At 37.8% G+C, this 23,261-nt stretch overlaps 1 protein-coding gene across 14 annotated transcripts in view; it reads right to left on the bottom strand.

Annotated features, from left to right (window-relative positions):
* TANC2 (tetratricopeptide repeat, ankyrin repeat and coiled-coil containing 2) overlaps window positions 1-23,261 on the bottom strand; it is a 686,196-nt gene that overhangs the window by 121,205 nt on the left and 541,730 nt on the right. For all 14 annotated transcript variants that reach the window (XM_007482545.3, XM_007482543.3, XM_007482542.3 and 11 more), the window contains one exon: window positions 9,149-9,430. In XM_007482545.3, the coding sequence (XP_007482607.1) occupies window positions 9,149-9,430 (282 nt within the window). The remainder of the gene's footprint in view (window positions 1-9,148; window positions 9,431-23,261) is intronic.

Here is a 23,261-nt window from a genome sequence, read left to right as displayed (position 1 = left end):
TGTTGGTGATGGTGCTGCCCAGGTACTTGAAAGTGTTGACATTAGAAAGCTGCGTGCTGTCGATTGTAATGCAAGGCTGGTTAGTTGGCCTCCCTGGTGCAGGTTGGAACAGCACCTCTGTTTTGCTGAGGCTGATAGTCAGGCCAAACAGTTTTGTTGCTGTAGAGAACCTGTCCACAATGGTTTGGAGATGATTTTCTTGGTGGGCCATGAGAGCACAGTCATCTGCGAAGAGAGCTTCCAGGATGAATCTCTCTGTTGTCTTTGTTTTTGCAGTCAGGTGGTGAAGGTTGAATAGTGAGCCATCCAGTCAGTATTTGATGTAGACGCCAAGGTCTAGATGCATCACAGCATGTCATAATACTTGGGTGAAGTATAGGTTGAATAGCACTGGAGCGAGGACACAGCCTTGTTTCACGCCATTGGAGATGTTGAAGCAATCGGAAGTCTCTCCACCAGATAGGACTTCCCCTGTCATGTCGACATGAAAGAGCCGGATCAGTTTGACGAATTTTGCCAGGCAAATGAGCTTGCTAAGGATGACCCACAATGCGTCCCTGCTCACTGTGTCGAATGCCTTTGTCAGGTCTATGAAGACAATGTAGAGACTCAGGTTCTGCTCAAGGCATTTTTCCTGCATTTGCCTCACCGTGAAGACCATGTTGATGGTGCTACGATCTGGTCGGAAGCCACATTGTGATTCAGGCAGGTCCTGCTCTGAAACAGATGACAGGAGTCTTTCTAGTAGTGGAGAGTAGTGAGATGCCTCTGTAGTTGTCACAGGCTGCTCGTGCGCCTTTGTTCTTGTATAGGGCTACGATGGAGGCATCTCTGAGTTCTGGAGGCATGTCTTCCTCTTCCCATATGCTGGTCAGCACTATGTGGAATGGCTGGAGCACCTTTCCATTTAAGGCCTTGTACACCTCGTTTGGGATCCCATCTTTGCCGGGTACCTTGCCTGCACTCATTTGTTTAATGGCTTTTTGGACTTCCTCTATTGAAAGAGGGACATCAAGTTGTTCAATGGTGCGGTTTTGGGGGATCTGGTCAAGGGAGCTTTGGTCGACTGAAGAGGGTCGGTTGAGAAGCTGACTGAAGTGTTCTTTCTACCTGTTGCTGATGCCTTTTTTATCTTTTATGAGAGTGTTACCATCTGAGGATAGCAAGGGAGTGGTGGTGGGTTTTAATGGCCCATAGACAGTCCTGAGGGCACTGAAAAATTGTTTGTAGGTTTTTGTATCAGCAAAGCGCTGGATTTCTTCTGCCTTTTTTTCCCACCATTGGTCTTGCATCTTCCTGATCTCACACTGTGCTGTGGCTTGGAGAGACTTGAATCTGTCCTTTTTAGGAGCAGAGTTTGGGTTATTTTGCCACTCCATAAAGGCTTTGTTCTTTTTTGCTCAATAGGTCTTCAATAGCAGTGTTGTTCTCGTTGAACCAGTCCTGGTGGTTGCGTTGTTTGGGGCCTAGGACTGCCTTTGATGTTTCCTTCAGTGTGTCTCTGAACTAGTTCCATTTCTCGGTTGAGCTTCCAGTGAGTGGTCCCTTGGCAGACAGCTTGTCGTCCAGGCAGGATTGGAATGTTTGCAAATAAGATGGATCTCTAAGATGACTCATGTTGTAAAATGTGCAAACTGTCTGAGTGCATTTTGGATGGCGAGGCGCAATGTGCATTTGAAGAGTCGCTCTAACCGACTGGTGGTCTGTCCAGCATTCAGCTCCTCTCGTGGCTCTGGTGATCTGTACATCCTGGAGGTCTCGCCGGCTTACAATGATGTAGTCAATGAGATGCCACTGTTTCGATCGTGGGTGCATCCATGTTGTTTTATATTTGTTTGCCATTCTGAACACAGTGTTCGTGATGGTGAGTTCGAACTCTGAGCATTTGCTGAGTAGCAGTAGGCTGTTGTTCATTTTGCCCACGCCGTGTTTGCCAAGCACTCCTTTCCATCTTTCATGGTCCTGGCCCACACGGGCGTTGAAGTCTCCCAGTAGTACCAGCTTGTCATTTGTGGGCACTGAGTGCAGGATGGCACTCAGGTCAGAGTAGAACTGCTTGATGGTCTCCTCTGTGCTGGTCAGTGTAGGGGCATATGCGCTGATGATTGTGGCATACCGGTCTTTGCCGAGAGGCAAACAGATCTTCATGAGCCTCTCACTGATGCCCACAGGCAAGTCTGGCAGCTGTTTGAGCAAACTGGTCTTGATAGCCACAAAAAGGTTAAGTAACTAACAAAAGGTGAACTTAACAAAGAAGTGTTAAAGTAACTCAAAAGATATAATCAAAGAAGATGAGAACTAAAAAGTATGGGCAGTCCTGGAGAAAATCTTTGATGTGATTGGTAGATGTGAAAATTTAGAGGAGGAGACACAAGGGTGAAAGGTCTATATATTTGGGATTTTTCATCTCTCAAAACACTCGCTTTCCCTGATTGGTGGTGGAGAGTTAGCTGAAAGCAGCAAGCTGGCCTTCTGGCATCTTAGCATGGCTACAAAGCTATTGTCCGGTTTGGTGGTGAGTTTTGGCTGAGTTTCCTCCTTTACTTTCCAACTTTATCCTCTTAGAAGCCTCTAATCTTCAGAGACCTAGAGGCAGAGATTTTAAATTCCCCCTGGCACAGGCCACATGGGAGAAATCCTATATCCCCTTCCCTCCTTTTCTTTAAATTCCTTCCCTCTGTGTTAATTAAATTTCTATAAATTTCCAGACTGACTTGGGTATTTTATTTGGCAACCAATTAAATCTAGATTTTAGGTCACAACCCTAAAATCATCTTTATAGTCTGCCTACAAGTTTCACAGTCAATTGAGGGAATGATGAATTTTAACAAATATACTGATAAAACTGATAAAGAAAATTATTTTGGAATTACAGATTCTCTAATGGAAAAGAAATATTTCAATATCATCTTGTGTCATACCACATATAATAATAGGGTAAGAAATGTATCTAGGAGAATTTACTGGGTTTAAGCCACATTAAAATATATGGACTGCAATGAAGTGTAGACTTGGGGGAAAAAAGGACTATTTGTCAACACTTACTATCCAATATAATTATAGTGTGATTTAATCAAGAATTTAAACAATTAAAAATAATTTAAGTCTCAAAAATTGTGGACTCAATATCAAATTGTGTCAAACAACCAACTACAGCAAAAGGACGACATATTACATGAAGTTTTAAAAGTTTTATTAGACAATTCAATAAATTTAATTTTATTCCATCAAGTGATTTGCATCCCACTGTACATAAATATATATAACACCTTAAAATGGATTTCAACATACATATAACTATCATTTGACTGCCAGCACTATGGAAATGAAGGTAGAGCATGGGTATGGGGCTACCTACTTCATGTTTGCTTAATCTTCTCCCTCCCTCTTGAGATTCAATTTAATTCAACAAACTTTCATTCAGTTGCTATTACTAGGTGTGTAAGTGGCTGAGGTCCCAGGCAGCAATTTTTGGGACTGGAAAATAGAGGAGAAAATGCCAGGACTTTGGGAATCCATCTGATTTGGTAGAAGGAATGTTTGTCTCCTGACTCTGATGCTTGCCCAGATGTGTGACTTTGGGCATATCACAACCTTAGATGTCCAATTTGCAAAATGGGTATAATTATAATTCCACTACTTCTCTCAAGATGATTATATGGATAGTGCCACACGTGAGTTATTTTTATTGGTGACAAATGGTGGATGCCATTCTATAAAGTGAAAAAGGTAAGGTTAGTGATTGGCAGCCACTGCTCTACTGTCTTCTCCTTTCTACCCTGAAGTCTCCTAAAAAGTATATGTTGTTGTCTTTTGTTTTACAGTTGTGTCTGACTCTTTTATGACCCCATTTGAGGTTTTCTTAGCAAAGATACTGGAATGATTTGCCATTTCCTTTTCCAGCTTATTTTACAGATGAGGAAACTGAGGCAAACAGGGTAAAGTGCTTATGATCACAGCTGGTAAGTGTCTGATGCCAAATGTGAACACAGAAAGACAAGTGTTCCTGGCTCCAGGTCCAACATTCTACCTACTATGCCACTTAGCTGCCCTCATAAGTGTACACTGTGGAACTTTTAACTCTTCTTGCTCTTACTTCTTAGAGAATGCTTCCTGTCTGCCTGGGGAGCTTATGTCCAATTAGGTTGGAAGAGAACAATGAGGACACAGAAGATACAGTGGGAAGTTAGCAGGTGGGAAGGGCTGGGGAGTGGGGAATGGCATACCAAACTGCTGAGGTGACAGAGTGGGAGAGAGTAGGGGCTGTTCCCACAGCAGCTGCATCCCTAATCCACCTCCTTTATTCTCCTACAGAGGGCACTGGCAGCTGTTAGTAAATGTCAAGTCAAGCTTCAGAATACAATGGAACTATTAATGATGTATGTATGTGTTGGGGGTAGGGAATAGAGATACAGTTCTGGCTTCTTTAGCTTCTGAAAATATTATAGCCATACATTAAAGAATGAACTAGATATAACATCATTTCCCATAAAATGTGCATGTGTGTTCATTCTTTGTGCAAAAAAGGGTGTGCTAGAAGTAAAGGAGAAGTGTAGGCGGAAATAGGATGACAGCCAGTGGCTGTCTTGGCAACTTCTCCACTCTCTAGCTCCTCCTTCTGCTTGCTCTGCAGGCCCAGGGAAATGACAGGGAGGGGTGTCTGAGATGATGTGCCCATGGGGGAAGGAGAGAGCCAGTAGCTATAGAACCTAAGTAATTCACATGTCCACAGTAACACTGAAGGGAATGGAGGGGGCAGAGATAGAAGAATGAATGGAAGAGGTGGAATCAGGGAGCTCCCATCAGGGCAATGTTGGGAATTTCCATCCATTTCATTACCACAGTTATATACCACTGCTGTCAATGGCCAAGAGTGAGAATGTCCCATGAGTTTCTGAAAATACTTAGTTGTAAGATCATTCCAATACAAAACCATCTGAGCCTCACATTAGTCCCATTTTGCTAATACTCAGCTGCTATACACACACCCACACCTACGCCCATTCTTATTAAAAAATATTGCTGCAGACAGTAAAATATCAATGTATATTTAACCCATTTCTAGTAAAAATTATAACCAAAGGATTCTTTATATCTTCTCAGGGTTACTGCTGATTTGACAAAATCATAAACTGTAATTTGAATAAAACAGGAATTATTTAAAAGATCTTTAAGTTGCAGGAAACAGTCATGGCCAGGTCACCTTAAATAGTGCTTTCCACAAACTCTGTCTCCCCAGATGTCTTCTCAATATTTATGATAGAAAAATCAAGGCAAATTTAAGTGTTCTTGTAATGTCTCAAAGAAGGAGACCCTCCATAAGTGGCTGCAGTATTCTGGGGAATGTATAAGAGAAAATATTCTGAAAACTAAAGGTCAAAAGATTCTTCTCATTGGATTTCACTAACCAGAAGCCCAGCTTGTATTACAGTTTGTGCCCTTGTTTGGGGCAAGAATATTAGGCACTCTCTCCCTTTGGTTTATGCAGATCTCCTTGCCTTGGGGGCTGATTCTGGGTCATGCAGGATTTTTACTTTTCCCCTTATCTGAAGTTATACTATCAGCACTTTGTTTTTCTTTCCAGTCCACTCAAATGTTAAATTTTTTGACTACCCAGATAAAAATGATTTAGTATTATGGATATTTAAACAGTGAAAGGAAGATGAACAGATAGGGAAGTGAAATTACCTTTTGGCTGAAGAAGCAAATTCAGAGAATCAGAGAAAATTAATTAGAAATCAACTAATCTAACCCTTTCATTTTACACATGAGGAAGTATTTTACACATAAGTGTATAAAATGACTCAACTTCACATCTAGTACTCTACTACCTCAACTATGTTTGCTTTTGTCACTAGACATCACATTCTTATTTAGGTTAATGGATTTGTGGTCTCTTGACCCGACTTTTAGAAAACATTGGAGAGGTCAAAATAGATAGCTCTGATGATCTAACTTTTAGGCAAGATGATGCCCCCTTGTTCTGCTTCAGTATTCTCCACGTACCTCTGGAAATTAACCCAGTAAAGGTTTCTCCAATGAATCACTTATGAGCTATACCCTTTAAAGTAATTATGTCACATCTTTATACACACACATTGGGACACTCTGGGAGTGAGTGTGCATACATATGTAGGGCTACATCTCACTGAATTGACTGGTCTTTCTGATCCATTTCTGCACAGCTAATTGGAGCAATTGTTAAGTTTGATATAGATGGTTGAAAATCCCTGACTTACCAAGTTTCCATGTGCTGCTGCATTTTAAATTTCTCTCATCAGTATAACATATAGGATGGATAGGCTGGCAGATTGTAGAATACTGAATTCATTTGTACAAGATTTTTCCTGTCCTAAACAATCAGTGGAAGGTGTTACTGTTAAAATGGGATCCCACAACAATGTTGTCTAGAGAGGTGGTTTTGTTTTTCTACTTGTGCTTGTTTGGGCTAGTGTGACATATATAGCATGAATAATAGACAAGTTTGGATAAACATCTATGTAAAGGGAGTACTGTTTAACAAATTCATCAATTAGGTAGGATTTTTTGTGGAATTCTACAAATATAGAATATTAGTTATAATTTTAATTATATGTGTGGTATATGGAAAGTATGCTGGATTTAGGTTTTCTGTACTTTGCTAATGAAACTTCTTGTGGGATTAGAAGCAGAATGCAGTCTGAATACACAGCACTTATACAGTAAGAACAAAAAATTTATTTTGATTTTTTTTTGTAAGGCCAAAAAAAAGAAGACCCAGAGAAACACTTAAATGCAAGGGAAATGACTAAAATGCTCTTAACTCATAACTTTTAAAAATTGAACTTCCAAGTGGCAAATTGGGAGACTGTAACCTCTTCCTAAGAAAAGTTGTAGAATATTCTTGTCTAGAATATTTCTGAAAATTGTTCTCTGAAATTGCTTTCCAAAATAACTGCACCAATTCATAGATCCACTAATTGTACATTAATGAGTCTGTTCCTTGAAGCCCCTCCACCATTTTTCTTTTTTTGTCAACTTTGCCATTGATGGATGAGTTAGGAACATATTAGTCTTTAATTTGCATTTTTCTAATCACTGTTGAAAGTTTTTTTAATGGAGAGAAAAAATTGATTTTTGTTAATTGAAAAGATAAATAAAAAACAAGAAAGTAAGCAGTGGTGTTGTTTTTCTGATTTAGGTGCAGTACTGTCATTCTAGATATATGTAATTACTTCTTATGTCTTTGTATCAATTCAATATACATGAAAATTACATATACACACACATTATCTCTGTCACAGATGTAAATTGGGACAACTATTAGAAAATTTGTTTATCTGTGTTTCCCTCTTGGTTTTTTAAGTCAATGCAATCATTACTGTCTCATTCTATTATTGTTACTGGCTACAAGTAAAAGAAAACATACCTGAATATCACAGGATTTGTGAATTGTAAATATTTTACATTTCTGGTTTCCTTATTTAGTATTTTCACATAGTAACAACTTGTTTGTATAGTGCTTTGAGGTTTACAGAAATACTTTTCTCCTCATAACCTTGTAAAATAGGCATTGTAAACATTATCCACACATTACAGATAGATAGGGACTTGTCCATGCATTCAATGACATGTTGAAGCCAACATGAGAACTGACACTGAGATTATGAGAATTCTGACTCTAGGTTGAACTTTTTTTCTCAAACACATGACACCACATATGTAATAATAGTTGTATTGCTTATTCTGTGAAGCCATTTGCCCAAATTGTGTCTTTAACCATAATGCATATATCACATTAGCCCAGATGAACAAAACCACTTCTCTAGATAACGCTGACATGGGATCCCTGCTTAAAGGAAACAGCTTCTACTATGATTTAGGCTAGACAGAAAAAATCCTATGCAAATTGACCCAATATTTTCTATATTCTGCCAACTCATTCATCCCATAGGTCATACTGATGAGAGAAATTTAAAATGCAGCAGCACACGGAAAATTGATAAGTCAGGGATTCTGAATCATCTTAACTGTCAAATGTAACAGTTATTCCAATTAGTTGTGCAGAAATGTATTAGAACATCAATCAGTTTAGTGAGATGTATTTATATCTCCAACTATATATGTAGAGGCATGGCTTTAGTTATTTTAAAGGGTAAAACTCATAAAAATAAGTACAATCTTTCCTGGGTTAATTTTCAGAGCTTTTAACATGGGGAATACCAAAGCAAGACAAAGGTGGTGGAGGAAGGAGAAAGTGTTATCTGGCTTGAAAATCAGAAATACACCTGCTCAGGGAAATAGCTATTCTAGCTTCTCCCAGGGTTTCTAAAGGTTGTCACAGTATGTTCATTGTTCTCACACCCTGGCTGTGCCAGGGTAGAACAGGAGAAGAATGACTATAGAAGAGAGAATAGCAGTTTTTCATAAGGGAGGCAGAAGAAAAATTTCAATGATGATGGCTAATCCTAGGCAATGCAACATTTCATATCAATCGTCAGGAAATGAAGGCAGTAAGCAGATTATACTGTTGTGTTGCCCGCAGAGATAAGGTCCTAGACTGTGAGCAAAGGTGTTGAGACTAAGCAATGGTTTCAAGCTAAGAAGCAGAAAGAGAAAGAGAAGTGTGAAAAGGCTCTGCTTTTTCTTTATGGAACTTGTTTTTTTTCCTCTTTAAGGAACTGTTATTTTCTTTATCCAAAGGTCAGAATGCAACCAGCAGGGGAAGGATATAAGCAGGATTTTTCAGTTGCAAATAGATTAAATGTAGGAGGCTTTCCGCAGTATAAAAAAGGCTTGCGTTAGAGGAAGAGTGCCTAAGTGCATATCTCAGTTCTGATTCTACTTGTATAATCTAGGAAATATTACTTCACCTTTCCAGGCTTCAATTTGTTTCATCTTTAAAGAAAAGGGGTTGGATTAGCTAACCGCTATCATATTCCTTTCAACTCTATCTATAAGCCATTGGCTGGAGCATCTTGGCCATGGAGGACTGTTGGATATATAGAATACATGTAAACTGAACACAAAATTCTCTCTGTTCATTCTGGATTAAGGGTATTATCACAAAGGTCAGATTTCACAGATCAAAAGAGAAGGATACATAAATACTAATATGTGGAAGGTATGAATGCCACATAGCATAGAACCTCTACAAAAAAGTACATACGTTTTGGAGAAGCATGTGGACTATCTGAGGCAATCTGTCTCATCCGTGTACCATGGCAACTGAGGGCCACCAGCCTGGAGATGATGGCTGTTTTGCCAAATCCAATGTTTCCGACAATCACAACTCCTTGATTCACACTGGCATTTTCACTCTGGAGTTGAGCATCTATTTCATGAAAAACCCAGTCACGTCCAACAAATACAGACTCTGTGGTGATGCTGGGCACTTCGAAGAGCAGGGGCTTCAGGGAGATGTCTGGAGGCCTGTAAGGCGCAAATCGCACTGGAAGAAAGGAATCACAGAACACAAAACTTAGGGCAAGTGATCAGCATGGAGATAAAAAAAAATTTGTGTGGCTTCAAGAAATATTTATAATTTTGTTTTGTATAACTGTTCTGAACGACTCAAAATGGAGCTTTTGTTGTTTTTATTTTCATCAGAATACTGAACTAAAGGCAGGTGGGGTTAGAACCATCCAATGATTATTTGTTGTTTCAGGCTTATCCAATTCTTTGCGACACCGTTTGAGGTTTCTTTGGCAAAGATACCAATGTAGTTTGTCATTTCTTTCTCTAGCTCATTTTACAGATGAGGAAACTGAGGCAAGCAGGGTTAAACAACTTGCTTTGGGTCATACAGATAGTGTCTGAGGCCATATTTGAACTCAGGTCTTCCTGACTCCAAGCCTGATACTCTAACCACTATGCAACCTAGCCTCTCCATTTAATGCTATTGATGATAACAAACCACAGATGAGAAATAAAAATTATTTCCTCTGGGAAGCCTGACTGAAAGTATTGTTTGTTATGAGAATTGTCATGCAATATCCACAAATGCCTTTAGTCTACGGTAGTACTACTTTGGGATTTTTTTTAGTTGGATTTAAGCATATTTTATCTTCACATAAGATGTCCAAACATTTAGAGTATTTGACCTTTCTATTTTGATACTTGTTTCCTTTGTGCTCAAAAGACACATGGAAACCTTTGCTGCCTCAAATGACTGTTTCTGAGCAAAGTGATCATTGAGGCTTTTATAGCTGGGGCAAAGCAAAGTGGATTTTTTAATTGAAAAAATTTTGATTAAGAATATTTTTCCGTGATTACATGATTCATGTTCTTTCCCTCCCCTCTTCCCCTCCTCCCCCCTATAGCTGATGTGCAATTCCACTATTACAAAGTGAATTTTTAAAGAAATGTCATGAAATACAGTTATTTCTATCAAACTGCAGTGAAATAAAAACAAATTGGTTCTGATTGTGCATGGCTTTAAACCACTCACATTGTCAGAGGTATTACTCTAAAAAGGCAGTGCAGCTTCTAATAGTTTTGACAGAGGAAAGAGCTAACTGTTTTTGGTTTGGTAAATGGGCTACTGGTGGGCAGAGTGTAAAAAAAAACGTGTAAAGTATGATTGTACTTGAGGTTAGGCAGTCAGTAACACTCCTTTCAACTTTTTTTTTCTTCTTCAAGATGACTCTTCAGCTTTTATCAAAATCATTTTTTTGTTCATATAATGCCTATGAAGTAAAGAGCTAAGAATATACATTTCTAACAAATCTAGGAAGGTGAGAAAGAGCTGCAACCTGGGATGAATGAGTCAAATGTTACCCTCAATTATCTTTATCTAGATGGTTTCTGATGGAGTTTCATGCCATGTAGGACTTTACCCTTCAATTGATCTTAGCCAAAAGGCTGAGAAGGGATCATCTAGGACAGTGTTGGTGAAGTATTGGCATATATGCCAAGCCAGCATGGGGGAGCTACTCTGTTCCTCGTCTTCTCAGTACCCAAGGTCATTTTTCACATGCCCCGTCTCTCTGTCCAGCTGCCCAAAGCGAACACTTCCTTCCTCTGCTCTCGGGGGTAATGTGGGGGGCTCCCAGGCATGCGAACTTGAAAACCTTCACTAATGCTGATCTAGACTTTACCAATGCTGGCATCTTGCCATCTACCTACCTCCCATTCTTCTACCCGTCTCATTCAAAACCTTTTGTTCAGAGAATAATAGTTAAAACATGATCAAGGACAAGATACTGCCTGATGGCCCTCCAGTCAGAATATTTGAGATTTTGAGTTGGAGGCTAACCAGATCAAACCTACTTTATCTGGCTACTATTTTCTTATATATACCACATCAGCCTTTTTTTTTTTTCTAGGTCTCTATCCAACTCTACCTTCCTTTCTGTCCTGTAGAAACTTTATTCTAACAAACTTTCTTTCATGTAAAATCCCTTCCTTTTAGGCTTCCAGGTTCCTTGAGTCACAGAAACCTGGCATTTTCCTGAAGACTGACTGTAGCTCTGATCACTACATCTAGTACTGGATATATTTCCTCTCATGCCTTCTTCCTTTCTGACACATTATACCAGGACATAGAGTAGTGATGCTTAATGTTCCCAAGTCTTCCCTTCTCTGAATTAACCTAACATTTTGTAGCTCTCTTATTCTACTTTTACATTGTAGAATGCATTAGAATTGTTTGTGTCTTACACGTTTCCCTTGTTGCTGAGTTGGTTTCAGTCATAGAGGACTCTTCATGACCTCATTTGGGGTTTTCTTGGCAAAGATTCTGGATTGGTTTGCCATTTTATTCCTCTGGTTCATTTTACAGATGAAGAAATGGAGGCAAACATGGTTAAATGACTTGTCCAGGGTTATAGTGCTAATGAGTGTTTCTGACTCCAGACCCAGTACTCTATCCATTGCCTTGGGCAGCTAGGTAGCACAGTGGATAAAATGTCTTATCTGCAGACTGAAGGACCCTGAAGAAATTATCCAGGTTAAGAACCACAAATAATATAGGCCCATTAAAGGAGAAATATTAAACTTGCATCTCCCACTAGATTAAAATTTAATTTGAAAATGTTTAACAAAATCAATAAAAATATAATAAAACAGAGATGAAGTTTATTTGTGGCTTTTTAAGCTCACAGATATCCATTTCTACTTGATTTTGACACCACTGCATTAAATGACAAGACCTTAGGCAGGGAAGAAATAGGTTTTTTTCCAAACACTGCACACCACTGAGACTGGCTGGTGGGAAGGAAAGATATCTCAATGTGTGAGTGGGGAAAGGCAGGTATGGATAAAATAAAAGAGAGCTGGATATGCATCCATTCATTGGCTAATATTTTGATTTATCTCTTCTGAAAAGAAGAATTTTATAGTTAACAGAGAGAGTTTAAAGACAGTGGAATGAACAAAGGCTGTCTCATAGAGTATACCTAAAAATGCTCTTTTCCTGGTTCTGGTTTAAAATCTGTTTTGGTTCAATATTTGGAAACCTGATCATGAGACTGACAACTGAAGGATGTGAGAGCTTTGAAATAACCAAGACATTCTCATTGGGCACTGGACTCCAGGAGCCAATAACTCAGTGTACCTTTAAATGGAAGTGACAGATTTTTGCTTTAGGCTTACTTTGACTCTCTTATGTGACAGTCTATTTTGTCTCAACTCTCTATAATAGGGACAGAAAGCAGGGGAGATAGGTTGAATTCCTTCCCTATTTGGAGGATACAGTAATGGTATTTGGAGGTACAGTAATTGTACCTGGGTTTTCATCTGCCTTTTCCTCTTTGTTTTTCTTTGCCTGAGTAGGAGACTGAATATCATTCTTGAGGTGAATATGTCTAAGTTTGGCTTGTGGAGTTCAATGAATGAGTCTAATTGACAGCAATGGAAACATCTGAAATGGAGAAGTCAATCAGAGATAAAAGGAGGAGCCCAAGCCATTGCCCTAGTTTACCTAAATATGTGGGCTTTGAGAGAGGCAGGTTAGAGTTGAGGTGAAATGTCAAATGCCTAATCAGCTGCCCTATGTAGTTTATATTTAAATGAGGTTTAAGTTTCGGCCTTCCACAGAAGCCTTAACAGAAGTTATGTTATTGAGTTCTGTTTTAAGTTATTCCTTCACTATATGGTGTCTGTTTTGTGATTTGTAGTAAATAATGCCTAATCTATAACTGATACATATTTCATATTGAGTAGAATATTTAGCCCCTCACTCAGAGTTGGACTACAATCTAAATTAAAAGTAAAATGCCCCAGGATATAGGGGTAAGGAGGGGTTTAATGAGTCATAGAAAAATTATGTGGGGAAAGAGAATTTTAAAAAAAAGAAGAAAGAAAAGAGAGCCTATCTTCATTCTTATTAGTAGTTGATTAAATTAATTAATTTAATAAAAATTTAAATTAAAATAATTTTAAAAATTAAATTAAATTAAATAATTTTAAAAATTAAAATTTGTTGTCAATGGAAAAATGTGTGTAGGAAACCATGAATAAACAATATGTACATTGATGGAAACTAACAAAATAATTAGCAAATTCATGAACCAATTTCTCTTGATTGTTCTATGAAGTCTGTTTATTAAGATAATATCTATCTTGATAGCAGCTGTTAGAGTTGTTTGTTGATCTAGGTTCCCTGGATAATAAAGGGAGGACTGGCTAGTCAAAGCCCAGATCTTATGAATTTCTGCAATGTGTTTGGCCTGAGGAAATTCTTATTTGGTCTTTGGAGCCTATATAGGTTGCAGTTTTCTATATGTGCCAACTTGTAAAAAAGTAGCCTTTTCAACTGGTAGCCTAGTTGAAGCTGAACAAGCTTATGAAAGATTCCTGGGCTGGTAACTCAACTCTCTCCCAGCTGAGATAAAGGAAATTCAATACTCTTAAGTCTTTGGGCAGACCTTCTGCTCCAAGCTGACATGTATCCCATGTATACATGTGTACTTCTATTTTTTGCCTCTTGGTATTGGTTCTTTTCTACTTTTAGGAGAAGGAATATTGGAGATAATATGACATTGTGAGCTCTGAAGGTAGCAGGGGCATAGTCCATTGATGGAAGTCCTTGCTTGAGCTTGCTACTGGCCAAGACATGTGAGACATCAGCATTCCTCAAAGAGCTGGAGCTAGTCCATTTGATATGCTCCCCACCAAAGACTGTAGGGAGTGACATACAGTAGTATTTGTAGGAGTGTGATGGATCTTATCAAATGTTATCAAATGTTCAATTTTTGGTATGAGAATTTACTCAGGAATTGGCAAATGCTAGAAATCAGAGTTTTATTATTTTGTTGAACATTTAATCAACAAAGACACATAACAAAATCCTTTGCTTTTCAACTAAAGAAATTGATAGAGAAAATATCAATAATGCACATTAGACTTTAAAGTGTGTCCTGTGCACATTCCCCACTCCTCCTATCCCCTAAGAGAGTTAGTTATTTGCTAGCATACTGCTGTATCTTTGAGAAGTAAAATTGTTTGTAAGTGTTCACTTTAAGTTTGAGCTGAGGTGATATAGGTGAAAATGTGCCCTTTGGTGTTGTGAAAGGAGGAGAATATTTGTATTTCTGTTCTTGTTATGACTTCTAAGTAAATATGTTTTTTTAAAGAACCTAATTGGTATTAGTTAAATGGCCCTAATGGACCTATTCTGGTGTCTTTTCCCCAATACTAACTGCCACTTATACTTTGTGTCTCCCTTAGATCATTGGTATTCTCCAGGGATCAGCACCCCAATATCAGTGATAAGTGCCCCAATACCATCCTTCTCTGCATTCTATGCTGGGCAGCAACTCTGCTGAGCTACCTAGTACTCCTTGGTGCTGTGTTAGTGCTTCATGTCTTGGATGATAGAAAAGTCTAGCATGAACTTTTATCAATGGACTTCTGCTCCTTTGACCTTTGAGAGCACAAAGATCATAGCTGTCTCCAAATTCTTTCCCCTAAAAATAGAAAAGTATCAACATAAAAGAGACAAAGAGCAGACATGCTGTGTCACAGGCTACATGTCAGCCTGAATGAGGAAATCCTTGGAGCCATCTCTCTGCCCACAGGATTAGAGCATATCTTCTCTCCATCTCAGCCAAAACAAAAACAAAAACAAAAACAAAAACAAAAACAAAAACAAAAACAAAAACTTGTGTTGCCATCCTGGGTGTCTTTCATATGCTTGTTCAGTGCAAGGATACAATGTGCTTTATTAATGTTAGTAATGTCTTCTTGTGTTTTTAATTTATTAGTTTCATTGTTGCATTTTAAATCCATGTGTAATATTCTCTTCTCAGCAGTGGTTATGTAGAGAGAACTCCTGATGATAATCAGTTCAAGTGTTGCACAGATACCAATATAAAATGACATGAAGGAAGGCTTCTAAAAGGATACATTGGGTTCATTTTTTCTGGATTATCTATGGAAGAGCATGGACAAGAATTCTATAGGAAGAGATGTGTATAAGTTGTGGTCTAGGGGAGATAAGTATATTTATGAAACCATAGATACAATGAAATATGTTGATCTGATATTTCATTATAACTGAAACTCAGGCTAGAATCACTGAAGTTGATCAGGTAACTTTCTTCTTGGAAGCTTCACTAAAGACTGATTAATAGACATAGAGACAGAGAGAGAACAGCTATTACCCTTTGAAAATGTCTACTCAATCAACGATCTTCTTTTTTTGAGATGGGGTAACTTTAGATTTTTATTCCAGGCCCAATATCGAACTGATCTTTTCTTCTAATATAATTAGTACTGTGCATCAAGTATATTATTTCTTTCCCTCCTGAAGTCTTCAACCTTCTATCCAAGTAATTATCAGGCCTCCAACAAAATAATCTTTAGATTATTATTTCTATTTCCCTTTTAAATCTGGTGCTTGATTTCCAACCTAAAGTTTTGATGCTTGAGAATTTTGTTGTTCACCATATCTGACTCTTTGTGACCCCTTGGGGGTTTTCTTGGCAAAGATATTACAGAAGTGTAAAATTTTTTTCTCCATTTAGAACTTTTCCAATCAGAAAAGTGTTAATAACAACATGGTCTTCATGTTTCTAAGAGTGTGCTTTGCATTGTCATTGTGTTCTGAAATTTGGACTGAAGTAGCTGAGGGCAGATTAATACTATGTACCCTTCTAGACATAAGCAAAAATATTTCTTTAGATTATTTTTTCCATGGTTCCATGTTTCATGTTCTTTCCCTCCCCCATCCTGGAGTTGATGAGCAATTCCATTGGGTTATACATGTAACATTGTTCAAAATCTATTTCCATATTATTCATATTATAATAGTGTTCTTCTAAAGTCAAAAGACCAGTCATATATCCCATAAAACCTGAGGTTGGGAAAAAGGAAGGAAAGGTAGAGAAAGGAAAGGAAGGAAGGTAGTGGCAGGGAAATTGACCTGGGATCTTTATAGGTATGCTAGGAAGCAGATTAAATCAGGCTAGACTCCAGGGAAAATTAAGTAGGTTTATTTAGGGTTAAGAAGGGAAAGTTTAGTAAAGCCAGGGAAAATTAGATCTCTGGCAGCTAGGCTCTCCACCTAGGTTAGGGGAAAAAAGGCATGAAAACCCAAGCTTCTCTCTTTTATTCTCCCTCTGACACCTCCCACAAAGGAAGTGGGAGGTGTCAGAGGAAGTTGCAGTAGGAAGTCCTGGGAGATAGAGTCTCCCTGGGTTTAGGTCCATTTCAAAAAGCACAAACCACATAGTTAATCATATGTTTTTCTTCTGTGTTTCTGTTCCCACAGTTCTTTCTCTGGATATTGATAGTGTTCTTTCTTACAAGTTCCTTTGAATTGTCCTGGGTCATTGCATTGTTACCAGTAGAGAAGTCCATTACATTTGATTGTACCACAGTGTATCAGTCTTTGTGTACAATGTTCTTCTGGTGCTGCTCCTTTCACTCTGCATCAATTGCTAGAGGTCTTTCCAGTTCTTATGTGTCCTTTTGAAAAAGCCATGGGTGCTGCTTTTTCTGTCATACCAACAAGTCTCCAATGTGTTAAGTATCTCAATAAATGCTTTATCTTTGCCTTTCAACTTTCAAATGAGCCCTTTAGGGATTCTGGTAAAATATGGAAGAAAATGTGCAATTTGTCTTATTTTTTGAGTATACTCTTAAAATAACTGTGAATTTATAAATGTAAAAAGGCTTTTTTTTCTTTGTCAGGAAGTAGATGCCAGAAAATGATTTTCCCTCATTCCCTCAGTTCTGATAATAATAATTTTCTGATGAATTTAGTTTTGAATCCTAAAGCAAAGTTGGTCTAGACATAAGCAAAAATGAGGGACCCTCTCTAAAGTCCTAGAAAGACACAACTATTTCATCTCTACTAGTCTTTACTATAGGAATCTGACCTGTCAAATCTACCATCTGGCTTCCATCAACCTGTCTTGCTAATAACAGTTCTCAGGTTTTTGTGTTTTTTTTTTTTTAATCCTTACCTTCTGTCTTAGAATCAATATTTATTTGGAGAAAACCAAACCATCCCTAACTATATTTCTCCAGTACTAATACAGATAACTGATATTAAAACTAATAGTGATATCAAATACTAATCTATACTAAGTAGTAATTCTGAAACAGAATAGCAGTAAGGGCTAGAAGTAAGAGTTAAGTAACTTGTCCAGGGTCACACAACTAGGAAATATCTGAGCACATCTGAACCCAGGCCTGGCTCTCTATCCACTGTACTACCTAGCTGCCTCTAACTTCTCAGTCTTTTAAGTGAAAAGGTGGAACAAAAGAGAACAACAACATAACTCATTATAGGAAGAAAAGAAAGACAGAATCATTGGACATGTCTTAGACCCTTATTATTTACTGTGGAAGGTATTAGAAAGGGTTCTAGAAGAAGAGATCTGTCTTCACAATTAGCAGGCCTGATAAGCAACAGTTAAGAAGCAGCTGGGAACTCATTTGGCACTCCTTTTATTTTTTTTTTAATCAGAGCCACAAATATACAATTTTATTTTGTTTTAATTTTACACAAAGTAAATTTTATTCATTTTTAAATTCTTTTTGTATGGCATAGGGATGGGTAGAAATAGAAGGGACCTCTGGTTTCATTGGTATAAGAAATTCTTAGACAGGAAACTTTATTTATCAAATGGAGAACTGCATCTGTTTTGCAACCTAGGAGTCTCAAGAATTTCTTGGGGGTTTTGGAACACTAAGTGATTTGTCCAGGATTTAATAAAGGACACATGTCAGATTTGAACCCTTATTGGGATTCTGACTCTATACTGTACTGTGTACTGTACACAGTACTGTACAGTACTGTGACAGTACTGACTCTGAAGCCAGGTCTCTATCTTCTACACAAAGTTGTTCCAGAATGAATTCTATAGTACTCCTATTGTGACTTACCAAAATTTTGAGAACAGAAAATGAGGCTTGAAATGGATTTTTTATTTTTAGAGTGTTTGCATATAACTGACTCTGTGATGTGGTAGAAAGAACACTGGCTATGAAGCATTGGAGAAATAACCTAAGTTCTACTGTCCTGATTATAGTTCTCTCAAGGAAACCTTTCTTGCCTTCACTTTCCCCAGTATTATATGACTCAGTTGTTGCAAAGTACCTGAGGATTTATGAAATCAGGTCTTATGTTTGGAAGGAAATCTCTGGGTTAGGGACATCTGCAGATCAGGGGACCCATTTCACAACATCTCTTCAGCCCACTGAGATGAAGGAATCCACTGGGCTTTTGATAAGAAACAGGATGTCTACTTTTTGATCCAAACTGCCCTAGTTAATTGCTGAGGCAATTCAACCTGTACAATGAGGCTGAAGTAGAATACAGTGGAAAAATCATTAGAGGACCTAGATTTAAGTCCTAAATTTGTCACTTTCTAATTATTAGTCCTTGAGAAAGTAACAATCTCTCTAAGACTCACTTTTTTGAACTACTAAATGAAGGGGGTGAACTAGATCACCTCCAGGGTCTCTGTCAACTCTAAACCTATGATACTAAGCCATTCTTGCACACAGTTCTATATCCTTACCACTTTGCAAATACTGAATAAAATATATAATTTGAAAGCAGAATGTATTTTAAGTCTATATTGTCATTGATGGCATAGAGCTCTTAATTCATGTTCTATCAACTATAATCAAAATTAATGTCATCCATAAGTCTACCTTTCTGAGTCCAAGTTTTCTCCTATTTGGGCAGCTAGTTAGCAATGTAAATAGTGCTAAGCCTGGGAGTCAGGAAGATCTGTGTTCAAATTGAACCTCAGATACTTACCAGTTGTGTGACTGTTGGCAAATCACTTACCCCTGTGCACCTCAGTTTCCTCATCTGTAAAACGAGCTGGACAAGGAAACAGCAAATCACTCTAGAAGCTTTGCTAAGGAAATCCCAAAGGAGGTCTCAAAGAGTCAGACAAAATTGAAACCAATGAACAACAGCAACAATTCTCCTTTCTAGTCATGGTTTCCTAGTGATTGACAACAGGGTATCTCAAAATATTTAAGTGAAAGATGGTGAATATGGGTCTTTTTTCCTCCCTTCCTTCAAATGTACTTAAGTCCCCTTTCATTTTTAAATCAGTGTTAATGATATCATTCTCTCCATCTCAGAAAACTTGGTACCACATTGTGGGTTTTCTTTTCACTCTCCCAACCCAATGCTCTCTGTTGCCAATTCTTGCAATTCTTGTTTCTTTTTCCACAAATTACGGAACTAATTAAAACACATATTGCCAGCATATGTCTATACTTTGTATGTTCACTACTAAATACCAAAGCTGGGCCTTAGTTCACCTTGATCACAGAAACTTCCTTCCCCACACTTCTTTCCCTTTCAATATATCATTGCCAAAGTAATCTTCAATGTTTTATTTCTCTCACTACTCTTCAAAGTCACCTAATGTGCTTTCAATATCAGTCATATTGAACCTAACTGGTCAATTATTGTCTTTTGTACTTAAAATTTTTTTTAATTATTTTTAAATTTTATTTGTCTTTTGTACTTTTTAACATTATGCATATTTTCTCTACTTTTTTATTCATTCTGGATCCCCCTCTAGCTGAACACACTGCTTAGGTGCTCTCTTTGGGCAAGCTGTAAAGATATCCAAAAATAAGAATGTGGACGTAACTCAATTCATCCACATTCTTATTTTTGCCCACAGATTTCAGAAGCTACATTAATAGTTTGTATTATAGAGCATTACTAAAGGGGACAATAGACATTTTCAACTGAGGCGCTTAGTTACAAAGGCAGAAGGTAATTGGGGCAGGGACATGGTGAAGAAATCAAATTAGTCTAGAATGAGTGCTAGGAATTAAATGAAGAGATATCTAACTAGCATTTATATAGCACCTACTCATTTTGATCCTCACAACTACCCTGGGTTTTAGGTGCTATTATTACAAAATTAAGTAACTTGTCCAAGGTCACACCACTAGTAAAAAGTATCTGAGACCTGATTTGAACTTGGGTATTCCTGATTCCAGGTCCAGGACTCTATCGACTATGCCATTTAGCTGCCTACCTTCCAGTGTTTTTAACTGAACAATTCAGGGTAGCAATTGAGCAAAATACTACAGATGTGGTCGGATCAAGCAGAGTACCATGGATCTCTCACATCCCCATCATTCCTGGAAGGTATTATTCTTTGAATGCTGTCTAAGATGAACATCAAATTTTTTTGGCTTCCACATCATACTGTTGACTCATATTGAGACTGCAGTCCACTAAAACTTTCCTATCTTTTTCAGACAAATTGCTACCTCACCATGTGTTTCCCATCTTCTCCTTGTGAAGTAGATTTTTTGAATCCAAATGAAAGACTTTAATCCCTATTGCATTTCATCTTAAATTCATACCAGTCCTCTAGTCTTTCTGAATCTTTTTGAATCTTGACTGTCATCTAGTGTGTTAACTATCCCTGACAACTCTGAGTTATCTGTAAATTTGATAAGAACACTAACTATGACATTATCCAAATTATTGATATTGATAACAATATTAAAAAGCACAAAGTCAAACACAGATCCCTAGGACAATGAAGTGAAGATCTTCTAGGCTAATGACAAACCATTCAATCTTGAATTGATCTGTCTTGGGACTGAGGTCCCATATGTCAAATGTGGTGTGTTTTTGTTTACTTTTACCACTGTTCTCGGAAATTCTTTCAGGCAGATAAAAGCCTTAAATTTTTTTTATTCTTGTGAAACTAAATTACATGAATGTGCCTCTCAAAATGGTTCTTATGTCATTTCTAGGTATATATTGTAGTTACCTTAACATATCAAGCCACTTTTGACTTAATGAAAAAATAGTGATAAAAGAGGATTCTAAAGCAATTTCTTTTCATCTTTAATTTGAATCAAACTATCAAAGGTTTATTTGTTAATTATTCTTCTGAACTTAAAATACTACTTTTGTTGTTGTTGTTCAGTTGTGTCTGTCTCTTCATGACTTCATTTGGGGTTTTCTTGACAAAGACACTAGTAGTATGACAGTTCCTTCTTCAACACATTTTACAGATGGGGAAACTGAGACTAATGGGTTTAAATGACTTACCCAAGGTCAGATTTGAATTCAGAAAGATGAATCTTCCTGACTCTAGGACTGGCATTCTATCCATTGCACCTTCTATTATCTTGAGAAAGTAGATGTCATAACAAGACTCTGTGACTCTAGAGTCTTTTTTGAAGTATTCTGCTACTTAATCTAAAGGGACAGTAGCCTGTTGGAAGAGTATATGGTTCAATGAACTTCTCACTTTTTCAAGTGCACAAGAGCTTTTCAGGGAAATCCCCTTACACTTGGAATCACCTTCTTATTTTCAAATGCTGGTTTTGTTGGTAGGTGTTTTGTGAATTTGCTGCTGCTTTAGTTTCTCAATGAAAAGATATATATTAGATAATGATGTTCTTTTAAAAAAAAATCAGGAGAGACAGTTGTTCAGGGGAAAGAACTCTGGATATAATAGATTTGAATCCTGGCTTTATTATGTACTATCTTATCTCTTCAGGTGTTCTGAAAATGAGCTGTAAGCTGTCTTGCTCCTTTTTTCACCTTCTTTACTTCTTTTCCTATGCTTCCTCTCTCTTTGACTTATAGACTAGAATGTAGCTAAATTGGAGGTGTGGTGGGACAGATAGGAGATAAGGCTGGGAGGTCATCTAGTCCAATCTTTTCAATTTACAGGTGTGTGTGTGTGCAGACAAAACCATTGGGAGCATGGACTGGTCTTGGGAAAGCTCATGAAAAATGAGGATAGGAGCAGTCCCTCTTCTTCTTTCTCTGAAGTTGGGATTTTGACCTTTACTTACCCTGAGCTCCATATAAAAATGTTAAGTCCATTAATTAACAAGTGTTCCTCAACAAATCAGAAAGGGCTGTTGCTGTATCCATTTCCTCTTCACAGTTTATTTGTGTAGCTTTAGCTAATGCCCTCCTTAGCTGCTGTTGGCCCAAAGAAAATGTATTAAAAACAACAACAACAACACTAAAGTCCCTATCAGATTAGTCAATATGAAAGAAGATTCATCAACAGCTGCTTCTCAAGGGAAGAAGATTCTCAACAGAGACTTGCTGCAGAAATACTAAAGGAATGTCATGGTGGATTATGAAATTTGGATCTTGCCAGTCCCACTACTGCTAAGAGCTGCTTGATTGGTGTGGGTCCAAGGTGAATTGGAAGTATCTGTTCAGCAGTCCTCCTAAGTAGCTTTACCTTCTGGGGGTAATCTAAAGAGTCTTATGGAAGTCACATGAGTGCTTTATGTTTCTAGATTATGCAGAGGCTCCAGTGGTTTTTTTGTGTCATTCATTTTCTATGCTATGTAAAATAAAGCCTATTTTGAATCACCTTATTGTCCTTTGAGTGCCTGTGCAGATGGTGAAGACACTGTGGGGAAAACCCAGACATAAGCCATACCCAAACATTATTTTGGTGATGATCCTAGATCAACTCCAGGTGAAGGTAATAAGCCAAACAGGGAAATAGAACTTGGGGGTAGAGGGGGTTACACTCCTAGAACTAGGCCAAATCTATGTGAACCTAAAGTCCTTGGGGGTGGAGGGAGGGTCATAAGTGACAAGTATTAGATTACCTTATACATATGAAAATCAGGTAGGTAATGTTCAAGATGACCAAGCCCCATTGAGATTTCTATGATTAAACTCTATGATATACAAACACCTCTAAAAAGAGAATTATCGATTTGGACAAGTAAGGCCCTACAAAACTGGAATAATGTATTGGTTTTGTCATATATAAGTTAAATTCATAGTTTTGATAAGAGTCAGGTTGATGACTGCCTATGCTGACTTGCTTGCCAATGCCCTTTAA

The sequence above is a fragment of the Monodelphis domestica genome, chromosome 2 (genome assembly GCF_027887165.1).
Source record: "Monodelphis domestica isolate mMonDom1 chromosome 2, mMonDom1.pri, whole genome shotgun sequence".
Lineage (NCBI taxonomy): Eukaryota > Metazoa > Chordata > Mammalia > Didelphimorphia > Didelphidae > Monodelphis > Monodelphis domestica.
Note: the sequence above shows the minus strand (reverse complement) of the source record. Positions and strands in the feature narration are given on the sequence as shown.